This window comes from Gorilla gorilla, chromosome 10, assembly GCF_029281585.2.
Source record: "Gorilla gorilla gorilla isolate KB3781 chromosome 10, NHGRI_mGorGor1-v2.1_pri, whole genome shotgun sequence".
In the NCBI taxonomy this organism is placed as follows: Eukaryota; Metazoa; Chordata; class Mammalia; order Primates; family Hominidae; genus Gorilla; species Gorilla gorilla.
This window is the reverse complement of record NC_073234.2, coordinates 96,443,508-96,464,256: the sequence shown is the minus strand read 5'-3', so window position 1 is coordinate 96,464,256 and position 20,749 is coordinate 96,443,508. Positions and strand designations below refer to the sequence as shown.

General features: G+C 36.6%; 1 protein-coding gene and 1 long non-coding RNA gene across 4 annotated transcripts in view; one reads left to right on the top strand and one right to left on the bottom strand.

The window, feature by feature from the left end:
• ACSS3 (acyl-CoA synthetase short chain family member 3) overlaps nt 1–20,749 on the bottom strand; it is a 178,785-nt gene that overhangs the window by 134,171 nt on the left and 23,865 nt on the right. The window contains exon 2 of the mRNA XM_004053625.4: nt 12,752–12,896. Coding sequence (XP_004053673.1) covers nt 12,752–12,896 — 145 coding nt within the window. The remainder of the gene's footprint in view (nt 1–12,751; nt 12,897–20,749) is intronic.
• The window catches only part of LOC109029220 (uncharacterized), a 31,218-nt gene that overhangs the window by 3,447 nt on the left and 7,022 nt on the right, over nt 1–20,749 (top strand). The window contains exons 3-4 of one of the 3 annotated variants that reach the window (XR_008670550.2): nt 4,396–4,482; nt 17,580–17,635. This is a non-coding gene — a long non-coding RNA (uncharacterized lncRNA). Of the gene's footprint in view, nt 1–4,395; nt 4,483–9,826; nt 9,937–17,579; nt 17,636–20,749 lie in introns of those variants that run through there. The other 2 variants (XR_008670551.2, XR_002008289.3) reach the window with 2 other exon arrangements.

The window sequence follows — 20,749 nt, the reverse complement described above, 5'->3', positions numbered from 1 at the left end:
CTATATACACTTCATTAAAGGGCTAGCAAATAATATTTTTTAAAGAACATTAATTTCTACTGTTAATGAAGGCCAGATTCCTTTTCTCTTGATCTAATAAATTCTTTATTGTAGTGTTTCTCCAAGTAGAGTCGGTAGAGATATTCTCAGGGCCCATGAGTTCTCCGTGAGAATTTTTTAACGTTGTGTTTTCATTTTGATACAATTAAAAAATAATAGGCTGGGTGCGGTGGCTCATGCCTGCCTGTAATCCCAGCAGTTTGGGAGGCCAAGGAGGGCAGATCAAGAGGTCAGGAGATCAAGACCATCCTGACCAACATGGTGAAACCCTATCTCTACTAAAAATACAAAAATTAGCTAGGTGTGGTGCCACGCACCTGTAGTCCCAGCTACTCTGGAGGCTGAGGCAGGAGAATTGCTTGAACCGGGAGGTGGAGGCTGCAGTGAGCCAAGATCACGCCACTGCACTCCAGTCTGGGCAGCAGAGCAAGACCCCATCTCAAAATAATAACAACAATAATAATAATAATATAGCATACTCTGGATTATCTGAGCACTCATGCAGTTTCACTGTTTATTTTTGTAATCTCATGCAGAATATGTAAAGGTCAGATAAGGTTATGGCACATTGTATAATCAAAGCCTCTATGGAAGTTCAATTACTAATATGTGACAAGAGAATTGAGGCATCACAGGGAACATGTCACCGAACTCAAAGCCCCAGGGTCACAGCATCAAACACACTTTACAATCAGTCATTCAGCTCCAGTAGAGCAATATCATTCATTATAGTAAATTAATATTGTCATATTGAGCTTGATTGGCTTTGTGGGTTTGTTCTTACCCTGCCTATAACTCAGATTTGGCTTTAGTTATGTACTAAGCTGTAAAAAGAGAACATTAAGGCCTAGGCTTAATAATACACTAAAATAAAAATAATTTAAGTAAACACCAAAAGTGTGTAAAACTGTTTTGCCTTTATGAAGCATTTATATGCTTCACTATTTCATGAAAAAAAAAAGCCAAATTGGTTTCTTAGAGGCTTTTTTCTCTTAAAGAAAGACAAATATAAAAGATGCAAAAAATATCAACAGGAATCCTGCTGCATTGTTTAGATCAATTCTGCTGTGATTATTTAATCAAAGTTCTAATTAAACAAACACCCCCAGCACTTCTACCGGCAGTACATAAAACATGACAACTACCCTGACTACACCAACCACACTTCCCAGGATTGGGCAATGTTCCTGTTAACCTTTACGGTTTCTTTGATCAATACATCTTGAAAGCCAATCAATATATGTGAAGGTCTCATAGAGAACTTGCCAAATATCCCAGGAATGGTACAAAGACATGAGATCATTGCAATAGCTGGGTCAGTTTTAACAACATCTACATCGCTCAACCAAAGGAGCCGTACACATTTAAAGAGAAGAAAAATTCACAAATACAGTGCATACACTAGTAACTAATAAACAAAACAAACATAGATCATGGTATGTGCCAAGAATTTATGATAAATATTCTAAAATATATCAAATTTCCCATAAAACCTATACATGATAAAGTTAATATTATTCAGCTTTGTAATGGAAATGAAATGCTTTTAAATCAAGTATGGCATGAGAAAATGAACAGTCAATATCTCCAAGGTCTCTAATCTTGACAATAATTCTAATGAATGCAACCTATATTGATTTATTCAGATTCATTTACTTAAGTATTACATATATCTACACAGTGCACAAATGTGAGCATAAAACTTCCAAATGAATTAAAATAATTTAGTGGCATCATTTTTCATAGCTACATATTTATCTATTTCAAAAAACCTTACATGAAAAATAGTTTGTCTTATATACTCAAAGTGTGATTCTAATATATTAATTTGCACCACTTTACCCACCCAGTGTCCTCAATTTATGTTAGTTAGCTTTATCCTCTACTTGTTATGAAAATTGTGCTAGATTAAATGATTTTATAGTTTCATATGTTAATTTTTAAAGGTCAGAAACAGCAAATTGTTGATGCATTCAGCTGTCTTTACATTGCTGTATAACAGGTACAAGTGTTCATTGTGACCAGCTCTCCTCACTTCCACTTGTAAGGACATTTTTTTTTCTTCTTCTATTCTCTTCCTACTAAACTTTGACTGCCTGTCTCCTTCTTTTATTCTCCAACAATCTTTCTATATTGTTTCCTACTTAATTTGTCTTGTTGTCCTAGAACTTAAGCCAACAAAAGCAGTCGGTTTTGTTCTCAGGGTGCGCATTTTCATTATTAACTATGTCAAATCCACCTCTTGGATAAATCTTCTGCAGACCTTCAGGGGACACCTGTGGAAGAGTCACCTATGTGTGGGGCACACACTTCTATTTTTATTACTTGACCCAGCTTCTACATCACCTCCACAGTGAAGTGTTATGGGAAGTCAAGGACCCCAAATGGAGGGACCAGCTGGAGCTGTGGCAGATGAACAAAAATTGTGAAGATTTCATGGACGTTTATGACTTCCCTAATAATACTCTTATGATTTCTTACGCCTGTCTTACTTTAATCTCTTAATATTGTTATCTTCATAAGCTGAGGATGTACATCACCTCAGGATCACTGTGATGATTGTGTTAACTGTACAAATTGATTGTAAAACATGTGTGCTTGAACAATATGAAATCAGTGCACCTTGAAAAAGAACAGAATAACAGTGATTTTAGGGAACAAGGAAGACAACCATAAGGTCTGACTGCTTGCAGGGTCAGGCAGAATAGAGCCATATAGCATAGACAGCCTATAAATGGACGTGCAAGTAGGGAAGATATCGCTGAATTCTTTTCCTAGCAAGGAATATTAATAATTAAGACCCTGGGAAAGGAATGCATTCCTGGGGGGAGGTCTATAAACAGCCGCTCTGCGAGTGTCTGTCTTATGTGGTTGAGATAAGGATTGAAATACGCCCTGGTCTCCTGCAGTACCCTCAGGCTTATTAGGGTGGGGAAGAAACCCCACCCTGGTAAATTTGAGGTCAGACCGGTTCTCTGCTCTCAAACCCTGTTTTCTGTTATTTAAGATGTTTATCAAGACAATACGTGCACAGCTGAACATAGACACTTATCAGGAGTTTTTGATTTTGCCCTTTGCCTTGTGATCTTTGCTTTGCCCTTTGCCTTGTGATCTTTATTACCCTCAGAAGCATGTGATCTTTGTTCTTCTTTTTGCCCTTTGAAGCATGTGATCTTGTGACCTACTCCCTGTTCTTGCACCCCCTCCCCTTTTGAAATCCTCAGTAAAAACCTGCTGATTTTGTGGCTCAGGTGGGCATCACAGTCCTACTGCTATGTGATGTCACCCCTGGCGGCCCGGCTGTAAAATTCCTCTTTTGTACTCTTTCTCTTTATTTCTCAGATCGGCCAACACTTAGGGAAAATAGAAAGAACCTACGAAATATTGGGGGTGGGTTCCCCCAGTAGTGAAGCCTTCTCTGAACTGCTGTGGCCAGGCTGGTCCTTTCTCCATGCTACAAATGCACAAAGCTTTGTTGTTACATTATCACACTACCATTCAGTAGCTTTTGTGTATTTCTCACTGGGCAAACTATAAATTCCTGAAATTCAGGAATCATGTTTTAGTTCATCTTTATGGCCCCACTGCCTAAATCAATAAATAATACACAATAAGCATTCAGTATGTGTCTGAGGAATACATCACTGAAGCCTTTGTTCTTAATCTCTAGCATGCCACCTATAAGACTTCAATTTCAGGTATTATTTATTTCCCTGGACTTACAATTTATTGACATTAACAGGTTACAATTATTTACATGTAAGATCTGATATTTATTTTGCCTGTGAAATGAAAGAGTACTTGTGGCAGGAACTCCTAACTCCTCATCAAGATGCCTCCACCTACACTACTTTCTCCAGCCTTCCTAGCAGCTGATGGCCAAATGGGATGTGTGTAGAAGGCATATATGACATTTCTCTGTGTGGATATTAAAATAGCATGTCCATTCCTCTATATCCTCCTCCACCTTCCCAAGAGTTGGGACATACATATCTTTGCCACAGCTTCAGTGATGCAGATGAAGGCAATGAGCTATAAGATGAAGGTACAATAAGACTTCATAATCTTGGGTCATGCCAAGCTAAACCTCATAATCTTTAGATTATTATAAAAGACAAATGCATTATTTAAAAAATTAAGCCACTATTTTACTGCACATCCTTATTTTAGCAGCTTAGCCTTTGACCTAACATTTAAAAATTTGAGTGGAGGGGGGGGGATAGTGTATCAGTTATTAAGTAAATGTTTAATTATGAAAATCAGCCTTAAAGTGTATGTGTGTATGTGAAAAAAATAGAACTAAAATACTTACAACAGATAATCTTCTTTTCCCAGAATTCTACTTGAAAATTATACAGAAACAATTTCTTAGAATGCTCACAAAAGACCTGAAAACATGGGGAGGAAGCAGGGCATTTACAGGTAACTGTTGCATAATTGGTTCAATCAGACTTCTTTCAAACACACTGGATGTAGCCAGGGATCCAAGAACAGGAACATACACAGAATAGCTTCCAGAATCTCATGGCACAAACTGTATCTATCCTATCCCTTAATTTCCCACATGTAAGTAAATACTGCTGTTCTAAGGGGAATTTATGTTATGGGGTGCCGATTCATTTGTCATCTCCTTGTTTCCAATCTTACCTACTACAGTCTCTTCATCTTCAGAGATGCCAAAGTGATTTCTTTGGCAATATGGAGCTTCCCATCATCTTTGGAATTAGATACAGTCTTGACCATGGCCTGCAAGGTTCTATATGATCTGACTCCTGGATACTCACCTAACCTCACTTTCTACCATTCTCTTCTCATGAGCTCTGAGTCCTCATGGCTTTTCCAATGGTCGGAATCTACTCTTGTTTCAGAGCCCTAATACAATTTTCACTCAAATATTCACATAGTTCCTATCCCACTCTTTATTTCAGTCTATGCTCAAATGTCATTTCATAAGTGACAAGTACTTTCCCTGACAAGCCTGTCTCAAATGGCAGGCGAAGTCCCTCTCTAGCCTTTTATTGTTCTTCACTTATACCTAATTTATATTGTATTATCTTTTTATTCATAGTACATATTCCCAACTAGAATGCAATTTTCTTAAAGATTATTTTATGCACTACTGAAACCCATGGTGTCTCTAGTAGTGTCAAATATATATTATGTGTTCCACAAGCATGTTTTCAATAAATAAATTTCACACCATGATCATTCTAGTCCAAGAAAATAAATTCAAAGCAGATGGCCTGCAGATTTTCAGATAACTTTCTAAAAGACCAGGGTTTAGCCATCCTGAAGATAATTCAAATCTAGTAAGAACCTATCAGTGAATGATAAATGCATTAAGCAAATGTAAGAATAAAAGCCATGGACCAGATTTCCAATTTCTAAAATGGCAAAGTAAGGTAAATGTTTTAATCAGGGCTTTAAATGAGACAGCACACAGACCTTCAAAGTCAGAAAATGAACTAAAATGAGAAAGATTCTCACCCTGTTTAAAAATAAAAATTCCTAATGTATAAAAACAAAAATCACAATGTGATGGCAAGTGATACTTTTGGAAATAATCATTTATCTTAGATAATGATTAGATTTTACTTTCTTATAAATGAATTATTAAATGTTTATTCACAAACTAATTCACTACATAATATGACTCCATGTACTATGAGGCCTACATTTGCTACTGTGTAGGTGAAAAACTGAATAAAATATTACCCTTATCTCAAGGAGCTTTTTCTCTGGTAGGAAGATCACGTAGGTACCCTAATAACTGGATTAAAAAAGCAATAATGAACCAGTACATTAGGAGAAGGTGTAAGCAAAGTGCTCTGGACTTCAAAGAATGGTAAAATAGTTTCTGGTATGGGGGGGAGTGAAAAGAAGTAAGTTTATACTTCCAACAGTGGTCTTGATTTCATGGACAATATAATTTCTAAAGATCTGTCTGAGAATATTCAAGGGATTGGTTGTATTGTTGCTCTTTTGGATTGAGTATGAAATAATCTTTAGACACTTATAATTGTGAATAAATGGGGAAATTAGGAAATACTAAATTGTTGTTTCATCATTTAATAATTCCCTATACTTTCTATTAAAATTTGTCTAGTGCTTATCTTCTTTATATTGAGTCCTCTCAAAATTTAACCTAAATTTTAGTAAGTTGTAAAGTACTTTAAACCAAAGTTCCAGTTACAATTTTGATAAAAATTTAAGTCAGTATTTAGGATATACTCATCTATTTAAAATGAAATACAAGCCTTTCTGCTTGTGTACATTATATGTACACAAGCATTATACAATATATACATTATACTTGCATTATACAACATAGCTCACAAAAACATATGGTTGGGTCAGACCACTTAAATGTGACTAGAACCTTTTAACATTAATAAATGCATTAACACAGCATCATCTTCTATAGATCCTTAAACACCGGCACTGGTGCTTCCTGTTGCATAATATTCTACTGGCAAGCTTTCATTTCCAAATTTGCTTTCAAAGAATGGCCAGTAGAGACTGAGAGAGTGTAGACCTTAACATTAATTATTTTTTAAACAGGGGCAAATGTCTTCTCAACTTTGATTCCTAAAATCATTTAACTCACCATCAGCTCACTAAAGAATCTTTATTATTTTTGTTAAGGTTTTCAAATATTGGTAAGGTCTTCTCTTTAATTGTGAGAATGTCTCTCTCCAAAACTTCAAAACATGGCATGCTAACAATCCAATAGAAAAATTAATGGACAAAAGATATTAATGGTATTTCAGAAAAGAGCATCAGCATTTGGTCAGGTGTGGTGGCTCAAACCTGTAATTCTAACACTTTGGGAGGCTGAGACGGGAGGATTGCTTGAGCCCAGGAGTTTGAGACCAGCCTGGGATAGAGCGAGATATCATCTCGGCAAACTTAAAATAAAACAAAATAAAAGACAAATGTCCATTAAGCACAGGATAAGAAGTTCAACTTCATTTGTCATCAGGGAAAAAAAAAATTAAATCACAATGCAATACCACTATGCATTCACTAGAAAGGGCAAAATTTGAAAGATCTGGAATTGTCAACACTGTTTTCACAGCTGGCATTCTCATAAATTGCAGATAGGAATATAAATTAGTGCAACCACTCTGGAAAATTGTTTGGCACTATCTACTCATGTCCAATGTGGGTATACCCTACGAACAATTCATCTCATGCCTAAGCACATCCCCAACACGAATGCATAAATATTGTCAACAAAATTTGTGTACAAACGTATTTATAGCAACATTGTTTGTAATAGTCCCAACCAGACATTACCCAAATAACCAAACTACAACCTCTTGCAATGAAATGAATGAAACTCATCACCAGAAAGTTGAGTGAAAAAATCCAGACACAAAAGAGTACATTGTATTACTCAATTTGTATAAAGCTCAAAAGCAGGTAAACCTTTAGATGTCTGAATAGCAATCATGTAGGGGCTGAGGATGACTAAATAGAGGCACAACAAGGGCTTCCGGGGGCCTGGAAATACTCTGTTTCTTTGTTGCTTACATGGAATTATTCTGTTTGTGAAAATCTAACAAAATTTATTCTTGTGATCTGTTCTCCTATCTGAATATATATTATATATCAATAAAAGTTCAAAAATTGCATGCCAGGAAAAGAAATGCATGAACGACTATAACTTCTATCTCATACTAGCATCATTCCCCTATTTAACAAGCATGGAAAAGGTAATTTAACTTACAGAGACACACTTTTTAGTGGCACTGACCATAATATAAATGAAGGTTTTATTGTTTATTTAGGGAATTTAAGGAAAGGAAACAGATAATAAAAGCCACTGCATCCTTTCCCCTGAACAAAGACAACCATTGACAGGGCTGAATTTCTGCAAGTCCTGGTTTTTGTGTCTTAAGTGTTTGCTTAAGGAAATACTGATATGACAGATGAAAAAATGTCAGATTATCTTACTCTGACATATGTCTGAGCAGATGGAATACATACTTTGAAGAAAATATCCTACAGGGCAGGGGTTGGAAGGAAGAATTCTCATGGGACATGGCCCTTGATTTCAGAATAATTTTCTCCTCTAAATTTTTTGACCTTTATAATTACAACTACTGCCATAGTTATGTTTCAAAAAATTACCTTTAGTTAAGATAATAGGAATTTGCAGTTTGAATTAAATCAGGAAAATTTAACACATAATTGGTTTTATCAATTTTCCCAGTATACATGTATTCATGAAAATTGCTCAAATGCCCTTCAGGGGTCACGTTCTTATTTAGTGAATAAATACATAAAAATTCATAATTGTTGAAATAAAAAACAGAGCACACTTGCCACACACAGAAGTAAATTCAACATAAAATTAGTGATGGTGAAAATAAAGATACTTTAAAATGACCAGTACTATATATATAAGATATACATACACATAAAATACACTCTTACACATACCTTTTATTTCACTGAGGCTTAATATAACGACTAACTTGAAAAGAGCTAACAAGAGCAAGAATACAGTAAAAACATACATGTCCTCTAGAATGAAGATCTTCTGAGTTCTAAGTGTGGGAAATCCAAGGAGGATATATTCATCTTGAACTACCAAGCTGAATGTAAATAAATTAAAACCCTTCACAGATAGCAATGGAATTTACTTGGAAAGATAATCCAATTCCATTACTGATACAATTTAAATCTAAGACATTCCTGCAGTAAAAGAAGCTAGAGTCACTTAGAAATTTCAAAAAGTATTTCATTCATTTATTCTTTCATTGACTCATTCATCATTCAACAACTATTCACTACATGCAAGGCACCATTCTGCAAACAAATACAAAGTCACTGCCTTCGTGGAACTTACATTCTAGAAGAGAAAATGACACTAAAAAAGACAGACAAATAAAATGTAAGGAATGATACTGAGTAATAAATGCTAAATTAAAAAGAAAGTGAAAAAATGAATTTATGAAGTGGTGTGGAAAGGAACATTTGTATTTAGTATGGTCAGAAAACATCTCACTGAGAACATAACATTCAGGTAACATGGACCATAAGATATCTGGAGGAAAAATTATTTCTAGCGGAGGGTAGGCAATTGGGATAATTTTAGGCATTACCTCTTCCAGAAATCTCCCTAGACTCTATTTACCTCTGGCTGAGTTGGCTGCCTTTACTTGTGTTCCTACAGAATATAACATTAACCCCTATCATGACCCTTATTCGGTTATATTGAAATTGCCTGTTTACATGTTTTCTTATCTCTTTGACAATAGGAAATGGGTTCATTTACTTTGTATTTCTTATTCCTATCAGGGTTTGGCATACAAAACAAATATTTATTGAGTGAATGATGGATCTTGAACTAGGCCCAAATCTCTGTACAAAAACCTTAATAAAGGGTTATTTAAAATATTTTCAGATCTATAGAAAAAATGATAGTTTTAGAAAACCTCTGTTTCTGAATCATTCTGTAAAATTTTCAGATCTTTCATGTTACTAAGACAAGGTAGCCTGTCTTGTTGGCTCATTAATTAAATAAGAAATACAGACAAATTTAATCAAGTATTATCTAGCCAGAAACTTCTGGTAGAAATGAAACATGGGAGAGTAAAACAAGTAATGTACAAAGGCACTTCTTTTCGTTTGTTCTCAGTGGAATTACCCATTAAATCTTTCTTTCTCTGTCTTCTCTACTTAATAAAATAAAGGCCACAGGGAATCAGAAGCAAGTAATCAAAGTAGCACACAATGCTTCTCTCTTTCCTAACAGTTCTTCCTTTAGTACTTTAGAGAAGAAAAGCCTGGGGAATCAGAGGTTGTCAGCAGGTGAGAGAAACAGTCCTTTTAACTACTTTGATGTCAGGCTAAACTGAAACCAGGGAACCAGCACAAACACAGAAAGGGTTTGAAAGATGAGTTAGCAGAAAAGCTTCTAAGCAAAACATATGTGTATAATTGTCATATACACTTATGTAATTAATTAATTGAAAACCAACAACAGAAAATGAGAATGTCAACAACTCTTCTTATTTTAGGTTTCTCTAAAGCTTTTTCCCTGACTCCGATGTTTGATTATGTATCAAATTAAATATGTGGATATAGGTAATGTTTTTACAATATGTAAGTAAATTTACGTATTTGTATACCAATAAGAATTTGCCAGTATTTTCATGAGAGTGCAGCAATATGCCAAAATCACAGGCACGATTTTTAATCATAGACTAAACCTCTTCTAAGATGAAAATGCAATCCTAAAACAAAACATAGATTATAATAGGTTTTCAGGAAATCGACATTATCTCTTATAATGGAACGCAGCCTCGTAAGAATAACAAGCTCATTTGGTAACAGAGTGCCTTTCTAACTCATCCCAATGTGAGAGCTGTCTCTGTATACTTAATCCCAAAAATACAGTTTTCAGTTACAGACCAATAAAAAATACCAAACGATATATTGCAGCATTATTTTGCTTTTTTCTGTCTTGAGCTGCCCAGCATTTGAACCCCATTCTTATTAGACTGAAATTCCCCTTGTTTGCATCCTAGAGGGAGACAGGCCCCCAGTTCCTACTATTAAATCAAAGGAGGATAAGATATTTCTTCCCCACTGCCTGGTTGTTTAGGCAAGTCACCTAAGTTTGGCCAACTAGTGCTGTATGATAGACGCCTTGACAGCAATGACTTGACTTGACCATACCCTGAGAAAGACCCTGTATGACAGGCACAGCCGAATATGTGTTCAGAGTTCTGAGCTAGGGAATACAAATCCAGGAGTGGCCAATCCACACATCCATTCCTTATTTCTGAGGAGTATGTCAGCCCCATCCCATCTGGGATCGAGGCCCTTTGCTTTAGGTTAAATGGAAGTTGCCAGATGGAGACTGTTAGGGGGATGGTGCTAAGTGAAGATGCTATAGAAACTGCATGCTTTTTGCAAGTCGTGCAGTTCTCCTGCCCAGCCTGCCACCAGTGGCCTCTCCCCTGGATGTAAGGCTCCAGTAAAACCCCATGTCTTGTATGGGGCTGTAGGTCTCTTCTTTGGCCTCTTGAACGTGGTGCCGTCCCCACTGGAGTCAATAGGGGTTCAGCATGACAGATGTTACTACTCTGTCTTTCAATCTAGAAGATTGACTCAAGGCAGAGAGTCTAGTTATTGGACAATTTGTGGGTTCTTCTTAACTCCTCACTTCTGCTCTTTCTCCCTTAGGGTTTACCATTTTTCTAAGCCTGGCCTGGCTCTTCAGTCTACCCTTTTCATAAGGTCTTTTTTTTATGTTTAAATCAGCTGAGGTTGGAATTTGTTGCTACAACCAGACTGATACCCAGCCTAGCAAACTGGTCTAACTCTTCTCTCTTATTTGCAACAACTCAGGACTGGAAAGGTCATTCTTTAGCCTGAGTTGCCTTTCTTAAAATTTCTTACAAAGCAAAATAAGAACTTGCTGATGAAAAATAATATGATTTCAAAGAGTCAGGGAGAGTTGATGAAACTTTCTAAAAATGGAATGGAACCCTTAAATGGGTTCAAAAAGCAAAAGGAGAGAATGCAATCTTAAAAGCCTTCATGTCAAAGCAAATGCCTCCAAACCCTAGCATGACAGACTCTGCTCAACTTCAGTTTCTCAACCAGTGGCAATCTTACCACTCAGCAGATATTAGCTATGTGCGCAGACATCACAACTCAGGGAGGTGGGGTTGTGTTACCAGCATCTTTAAGGTGGAGGCAGGGATGCTGCTAAATGTCGTGCCATGTACATGGCAGCACCCACAACAAAATATTATCTGATCCAAAATATAAACAGTGCCAAAGTTGAGAAATCCTGCCTTGCACCATTACCTCTCTTTAAATCATTTTTAGTAAATGTTCCACAGAGCTTGAATAACTTTCCCACAGTCCACAATTCCCAAATACTTTTTATAATTACTTCTGAGGCCTTATTTCTACCCTAATGTTAATAAAAGAGAAAAATCTCATAACTCATCACTTAATATCATGATCCACCTAAGAACTGCACAGATGGGAAAGAACTCAAAAGAGCAAATAAGCCAAAGGAATGAACATGTTCAAAGAGCTACAAAGGCCCAGGAGTATCTAAGGCAATAACAAGACATCTAGGGTAAAAGAAAGGGTTGTGTGCATAGTCAAGAATTTTGGAAAATGAAGCTTGGAAGGAATGTTATGACCAGATTTCAAAGTGTCTTAGACACCACAGCAATCTAGATTTTACTCTCTGAATAACAGCATTTTTTAAGAAATAGATTTTTAAGTGGCATAGAGAAATATGTTGTTTCTTAGGAAGAACACCCTGGTGATCATCTAATATGAGCAGAGCCTAGTGACAGGGAAGGCAGTTAGAAGACTGTTTCAATAGTACAAGATCTGGGGAGCAGCCAAAGGTGATGGTAATGTGGATGAAGAGTAAAGACCAGAGGAAGACTGACACATATTCTCAGGATTTGCCATCCTCTCCCTGTAAAATGAGCATCATTTAGCACTGTGAAACATAAATTGAAGGCTATAAAAACTGTCTACATGAGTTAACACACCTGTATTCATTTCCAATGTGTATCAAAAGAAAAGCATGGCAACATATTTCAATGCATTAGAGAATTGAAGTCTCTACAATGAGAATGTATGCTATTTAAGTAATTTCTATATGAATTCATATATACATATATAAAGTTTATGATATTACCTGCTCCAGAACTTCTTTATAGGTAAAGGTTGCTTTAGTGTTTGTAACAGGACTGTCATAGATGATAGCAATCTTATCCCCTTTACCATTTTCAATATGACGATCAACGGCATTGTAACAAATGTTAAGCATTCCTTCCACAAACCTGAAAAATAATTGAAAAGTAAAAGTGAATGATTGCTTTAAAAATATATTGTCACTTAATGAAGTTATTATATTTCTAGTTTGATAGAGCTGGCCTTAAAACAATGTTTCCTAGTGCATTCTATGTCAAGTAATGACAGCTGTAAACTAGATATTTAAGATGGTACACAGTATACATTTTTATTTTAATAAACATGTATTTATTTTGATGTGCACTAAAAAAATACATACCTCACACTTCCAGCTGGCGACTTTGTGGATTTTATTGCTTAGGATAAAACTAGGGTATAGAGCACCAAAATCAGCCTTTTTACATAGATGAAATAAATGGTATGTAAGTGCAGTGCAGAGGCATTGGGGATTGTGAAAGGGCAAATGGCAGATGTGTGACTGAAGTTTTGGTACCTGCTGCAAATAGAAAAACTTACTGAAAAATTCTATTCTGCTCTGAAAGAGCTATATGTATTTTTTATTTCAGTTAAATGTGATGCCTTCAATTTCACAAAGAATAGATAAGCTCTTTTCTGCATGTTTGAAATGCTTCATAATTTGAATAAAGAAGGGACATGCATATAAAATATTTTTGAAAGCCTTTGCAATTCAGTGCTTTTCATCTCTTAATTGATCAATGGTTTCCTTTGAAAACACAGAAACCATGTAGATACATGGAATAATTTTTTAAGGAAATATAACTCATTTTTCCAAAAGAAAAGGCTTTACATATGCCACATTTTTAGTAAAATGGGAATTAGAATAAAATATGCAAGTACAGTAATGGTCCATTTCTTCCAATGTCAGACTACCAAATATAGTAACAATGCAAAATAACAGGAAAATATATTGAAGTAAATAAAAAAGCTCTTGTTAAATAGCTGAGTATCACTTTCAGGTATTCACTCAAAGAGCCCTGTGTGAAATGAAGCAGTGGATTAAAAGCAGCTACAGATACAGTGGCAGCATTAAAAAATCATAGCCACAGAGGCCGGGTTCAGTGGCTCATGCCTGTAATCCCAGCACTTTGGGAGGCTGAAGTGGGTGGATCACGAGGTCAGGAGTTCAAGACCAACCTGGCCAAGATGGTGAAACCCTGTCTTTACTAAAAATACAAAAAATTAGCCGGGCATGGTGACAGGTGCCTGAAATTCCAGCTACTCGGGAGGCTGAGGCAGAGAACTGCTTGAACCCAGGAGGTGGAGGTTGCAGTGAGCCAAGATCACACCACTGCACTCCAGCCTGGGTGACAGAACAAGACTCTGTCTCAAAATAATAATAATAATAATAATAATAATAATAATAATAATAATAATAATAGCCACAGAAAGCAATAGGAGGAAGAATCATTTAATCAAAGTCAAATGACCCTATGTATTTCAATAATAGCAAATTTGACTACCTACAGCATAGCACAGAATTAATTAATATAATGATTCTGAATTCCCCTGTGACTGATCTCATGTTTGTTCAAAAATATTACCTCTTCCCAGCATCCTACTCTCAGCAAAAGTATTTTGTCTCTTTCCTCGGCCCTTCCTCCATGAGTGGAGACTCTCTCTCTTGATTTGGGGCTCATCCATGTACTTGCTTTGGCTAATGCAATGTCAGCAGACACAATGCAAGCAGAGGCTAGATCTCCTGCACCACTACCTTCTCCAGGAGAACAGCCTCCCAGATATAACTGCTCCCTCCTCAACATGGCACCAAGAATGAACACCTGCAGGTGGGAACAGAGCCCAAAGAAGCAGGGAGCCCACACCAGCTAGATTTATGTCTTGAAGCAATGCTCCCAACCACCCCCAACCTAGATCAGCTGATGCCTTGACCACCTGCAGACACATGGAAATAAACTCTTAATAGTTCATGTTATGGAGATTTTTGTGGTTCCTGGTCATATAGTATAATTGTGGCCATAAATATCTAACACACCAACAAAAAGGTAAAGTTGTCATTCTGTGGTGGAAATAAGGAAAGGTGTTTTATAGAATTTCCCACAAAAACATTTATATATATATATATATTTGTACCTGAAAAAAAAAAAAACATTTCTGACAGGGAAACTATTTACTTGCTAGAATATTTCTTGATAATATCATTATTCTCTTTTCCTTTATCTATGACTTCTATTCTACCATTCTTTGTGATCAATATTCAATTATGTTCATGATATTTTACCCAAAAAAGGGGCTTCCCTCAATTCCACAGAATTTACTTTGTCATTTATTTGCATTATTCTTCTCCTACTTCTTTGCCAGCTCTTTTTCAATATGTTTGTTGCATCTTGTTTTCTCTGCTTCATCTTTTATTGGCTGTGATATCTCACGTTCCATATGCATCCCTTAGCTCACACTACAGTTTCTCCCTAGATGATGCCTATACTCTTCTGGTTTCAACTTCCACTTTGATCTCCAGCCCTAACCTTCTTTTCTGAGCTCCATACCTTATAGCCAAAAGTCTGCAGGACATCTCTACTTAAAAAGAATAACCTGTCTAAAATTATACTCATTTCACTCCACCTCCACCCCCACAGCTCCATCACAACTGCAAACTTGCTCCTCCTCCTGTTTTCTAAATTTCAAGGAACTATGTTGCATCCAGTGGCCTGAATTAGAAACTCCAGAGTCAGATTTGTACCCTCACTCTCCATATTCATTTATATGTAATGTCACATCTTATAGAGCCTTTATTGTCTCTGTAATGGTTTGGTTCTCTCACTGATTACAATGAGTGCATCCTAATTAATCTCCCTGTTTTAGACCTGACCCCATTCACTCAAGCCATCTCCATATGCTGCTATAATGGCTTTGTTCATTGTAAATATTACGTAAATATGTCAACAAAAATATTTCAAATAGTGCTCAAAATTATTTAATATATTTCTCTAAAGTTCAAGATAAAAACTATATACCTCTAGATCAGCCGTCCCCAACCTTTTTGGCATCAGGGACTGGTTTCATAAAAGACAATGTTTTCACCGAACTGGGGTGGGGGAAGGGTATGGTTTCAGGATGATTCAAGCGCATTACATTTATTGCGCACTTTATTTCTATTATTATTACATTATAACATATAATGAAATAATTATACAGCTCACCATAATGTAGAATCAGTGGGAGCCCTGAGATTGTTTTCCTGTAACCAGACAGTCCCATCTTGGGGTGATGGAAGACAGCGACAAATCATCAGGCATTAGATTCTCATAAGGAGAGTGCAACCTAGATTCCTCACATGTGCAGTTCACAATATGGCTTGTGTTCCTATGAGAATCTAATGCCACCCCTGATCTGACAGGAGTTGGAGCTCAGGCAGTAATGCGAGCAGTGGGGAGCAGCTATAAATACAGATGAAACTTTGCTCAGTCACCTGCTGCTCACCTCCTGCTGTGTGGCCCAGTTCCTAACAGGCCACAGACTGGTACCAGTCCATGGCCCTAGGGTTGGGGACTCCTGCTTTAGATGACATTCAAAACCCATTGATCTACTCTGTTTCATTTCCGCTCATCCAACTTCATAACTCCAGCTGTACTGATTACAAAGTTTGCAGTTCCTTGAATTCAGTCAGCTTCCACTTCTGTGGCTGTCCTTCATTTTACCACCACCCTCCCCAAGTAGTTCAAAAGCCCTGTGTACCTGTGTATGTTTCTCCACCATAGCACTTATCACACAGCTTAACTTAGAACATTGCTCCACTCAGATGTTTCCTTCATTACACTGTAATCTACCTGAATGCAGAGACTCTTTAAAAAGAGTCTTAAAGACTACAAGAATATGACACTGTTTTAGATCCTAAGATTACAAGGAGAATATATACAGCACTTGCCATGTATTAGTCACTCAATATTTGTTTGATGAATGAATGAATGAGAATGTTACTAAACTTTCAAGAAGCATAGGATTTAGGACCCAGACAGAGTAACTAGGGAAGTTTTTACTCTCCATTTTAAAGTCAAGAGAATAGAGATAAGAAGAATACCCAGGGCACGTGGTTAGGAATTGGAGAAAGCCATACCTGAAACCCAAGTCTAGATGTCTAAACTGGTGTTATAGTTGGCAACATCATATTCACTCATTCATTTATAGATTATTTTACTTTTTTTCTGTGCTCCAGTTCAATTGATTCTTTTCTCTGTCATCTGCATTCTGCTGTTGAGCCCATTCCTGAGTTTTCATTATCATTATTGTATTTTTAAGTTCTAAAATTTCCATTTGGTTATTTTTTATATATTTCATTTATTTGCTGATGATTTCTACTTATTTATGGAAACTTTCTAAAAAAATTGTTTTGAGTGTGTTCATAATTGTTCCTTGAAGCACTTTTATGACGGCCGCTTTAAAATACTTGTCAGGTAGTTCCAAACTCTGTATCATCTCAGTGCTGGCACCCATTGATTGTTTTTCTTATTCAGAGTGAAATGTTCCTGATTCTTGCATAACACATAATTTTTGGATCTTTGTATAATGAGTAAATCATATCTAGACATCTCGGGTCTTATATTACATCTCGGGTCTGCAGATTACTGAATAATCTGATTTAACATACGCTCTTTGGGTGATGGTTATGCTGAAGCCCAGATTTCACCACTATGCAATATATGCATGTCACAAAGCTGTACTTGTACCTTCTAAATCTATAAAAATAAAAATTAAAAAATAAACAAAAATAATAATCTGATTTAAATCTTCTGTTTTAGCAGGTCTTCTCTGACACTGTGCTGGTGGGCAGGGAGCCACCTCATTACTACCAGGCACAGGTATAAGTCCCAATTAATCTCCAGGTTCCCTTGATACCACGTCAGCTGGGGGATGGCTCATGAATGATGGGTCAGGGTAATAATTCAAGCTCCCAAGAGGTTTTTACAACCTTTCATCCTAGATGAAAGGAGAAGGGCACTTTGTGACTGCTCCCCCATACCGTTCATGTCCTCCCACATGGCTGGATGGGAGGACCTTCTTACCTCCTCACCTTAGCCAGAATGAAAGTTTCAGCTCCCCACATAAACTAATCTGACCCCACCAAGGGAGGAGGCAATGTCTGGGGCACCTTGCTACACCTTGGCAAGAGCAGAAATCTAGACTCTCCAGCAGGTCTTTACTTGTAAGGATGAAACTGAGGCCACAGTATTTTTCTGGAGTGTTTGGCTGGATTAGGACAGCACTCACCTAAAAGTTTTCTGTCTTGCCATGCTGTCCCTTTCTTGGTTCTGTAGTCACAGAGAGAAAGTTTTTATTGGGGCTTTTTAAAATCTGTGCCTATTGGTGCTTCTCGGTTGCTAGCTTCTTAAGAACCCCGTGTGGGTTGCAAAAAGAAAGAAAAAAAGAAAACCCAGGGAACTCATGGCCATGCCATTCCTCACATCCCCAAATTTCCTAGCTGGTTGACCTTCGCTCTACCTTTCAGAGTCTTCTTATGTGTGTTTGATATACAACATCCTAGGTTTTTTATTGTATTTGGCAGGAAGTATATTTTCTCTGTCTTGTCTTGAAAACAGAAGTCTCTAAATAACATTTATCAATCTTTTACTGTAGTCCAAGACTTCATATCACATATGTTAACAAATTTAATTTTAAAAAACCTTTCCCTATGAAGCAGGTATTATTATTAATCCCATTTTACATACAAGGAAACTCATCACAGCAACTTGCTCACGGAAGTCTGATTACAGAACCAAACCCTCAAACATACAACACTACTTCTATAAACAATACTCAAAAAACTTGAACTTGGAATTTTTTTTCAATTGTTGGCAACTTTAGAGTAGTTTAATATTGAAAATATTAACATCCTAGGATTTTCTTTTTTAAAAGTACCTTTGGACAATTTTTTTTTTTAAATAAGAGTACCTTTTGGAGGAGGCAATATAAAGATCCAAATGAGGTAGGTTCTGCAGGCAATGTTACACAGAACTGCTGCAGGAGATAGCAAATCAGCATGGTCCAGAGGCAGTTACAGGTAATGAATCTACCAATATAAATTGGCTAAGCTTAGAGATTGGTTTACTGCGACTGACTAGACCAAGTGACCTGCAAGAAGCCGCCCAGCTCAAAGATTTGATTATTCTACTATGACAAGTTTCTTATTTCATTTTAAATAAAATCATTTCAGTAAAGGTCGATTGAATGCCTTCTATGTGCTGACTCTCTACTGTTCCTTCTAAATTCGTGGGCAGGTTTTAAATGGTTTGTCTCCCCAGATTATAAAAGTAACTAATGCTCACTGTAAAAATACTAAAAAATATACTTTAGAGTATTTTCTATTCTTTCTATATACAAACACACTTGTTATGTAGTTTCATAGTTTGCCTCTGTATTGAGGACTGCATTACGAGTTTTTCCCAAGGGCCTGAGGAATTCTCAAAAATTATGGTAATGATGGTGTAATATTCCATTCAATGGCTATTCAATAATAAAATTAATCCTGTGTTGTTACTAATTGCCTTTCACAACATTGTCATTATTTTAAATGATCCTAGGATGATGTTTCTTGCAGACAAATATTGGTCACACTGCTTTCTAATTACATTAGCAGGCTACGTTCCCACAATCAAACACGTGTGCACATTAAAATTGAATAATCAAATTGTTTTCTGGAAATACTGAATTAATCTATATTATCATCAGCACTCCCTGAATCTAACATGAGCATCTAACTCCTCTCAATGCAGATGACTCTCAATCTTCTCCTTTTTTTTTTTTTTTTAGATTCAGTCTTGCTCTGTTGCCAGGCTGGAGTGCAGTGGCATGATCTCGGCTCACTGCAACCTCCGTCTCCCAGGCTCAAGCAGTTCTCCTGCCTCAGCTTCCTGAGTAGCTGGGACTACAGGTGTGCACCACCAAACCCAGCTAATTTTTTTTTTTTTGGTAGTTTTAGTAGAAATGGGGTTTCACCATGCTGGCCAGTATGGTCTTTATCTCTTGACCTGGTGATCTGCCCGCCTCGGCCTCCCGAAGTGGTGGTATTACAGGCGTGAGCCACTGCACGTGGCCAATCTTCTCCAATTTGAAAAGTGAAACATAGTTTTAATTTTGGTTTCTTTGGTTACTATTATTAAGCCACACATACCCTCCCCCACTTATGCTTCCTGCACCCTCACCTGCGCCCATGCACATGCACAGACATCACACAAACTTTTCTGGGCCTAGAGTGTAACTTTCTGAGATAGGAGGAGTTTCTCCATAGAGGATCCTGTACAAGATTTAAGACTTGTGGAACAGGAACAAGGCTCTATATGACTTCCGGAAAGTCTAGAAATCCTACTCTCATTGCCTCTTCTTCCTTAAACACTCATAGGAAGAAGGATTTTAGTAACCAAAACCTCCATTAACTGACAAGTGAAAAAGGATCTTTATTCAGATTCTGAAATGTACTTCACTCAACTACCGATATCTTGACACTCAGATGAGTGGATGTGTGTATATAAGTGTGTGTGTGTATATATATATATATATATATATACACGCAAGAATATGTGTGTGTGTGTGTGTGTGTGCATAAAATAGAAGAGAATATAAAGCCAGGGCATGGGGAGAGCATATTTTCAACATATTTAACAAGGGAAAGACATATTTGCAATATTTAAAGTGTTTCTACAAATTAATAAGAAAAAACTTAAAAATCCAATAGGCAAACAATTTCAGCATGATATCCACTGATGAAAACAAAATGAAAATGACCAGTAAGTATAAAAAAAAGATGCTCAACCTTATTAACAGTCAAGAAAATTAATATTAAAATTATAAGATGTCATTTGTCCCTCTGACTTGATATTTAAAAAATCATACATAGTTATAGTGAGAGTGAAGAGAAAACAGCATTCTCGTATAATGTTGGTGAGCAAATAAATTTGTTCAGCAACTTAGGAGG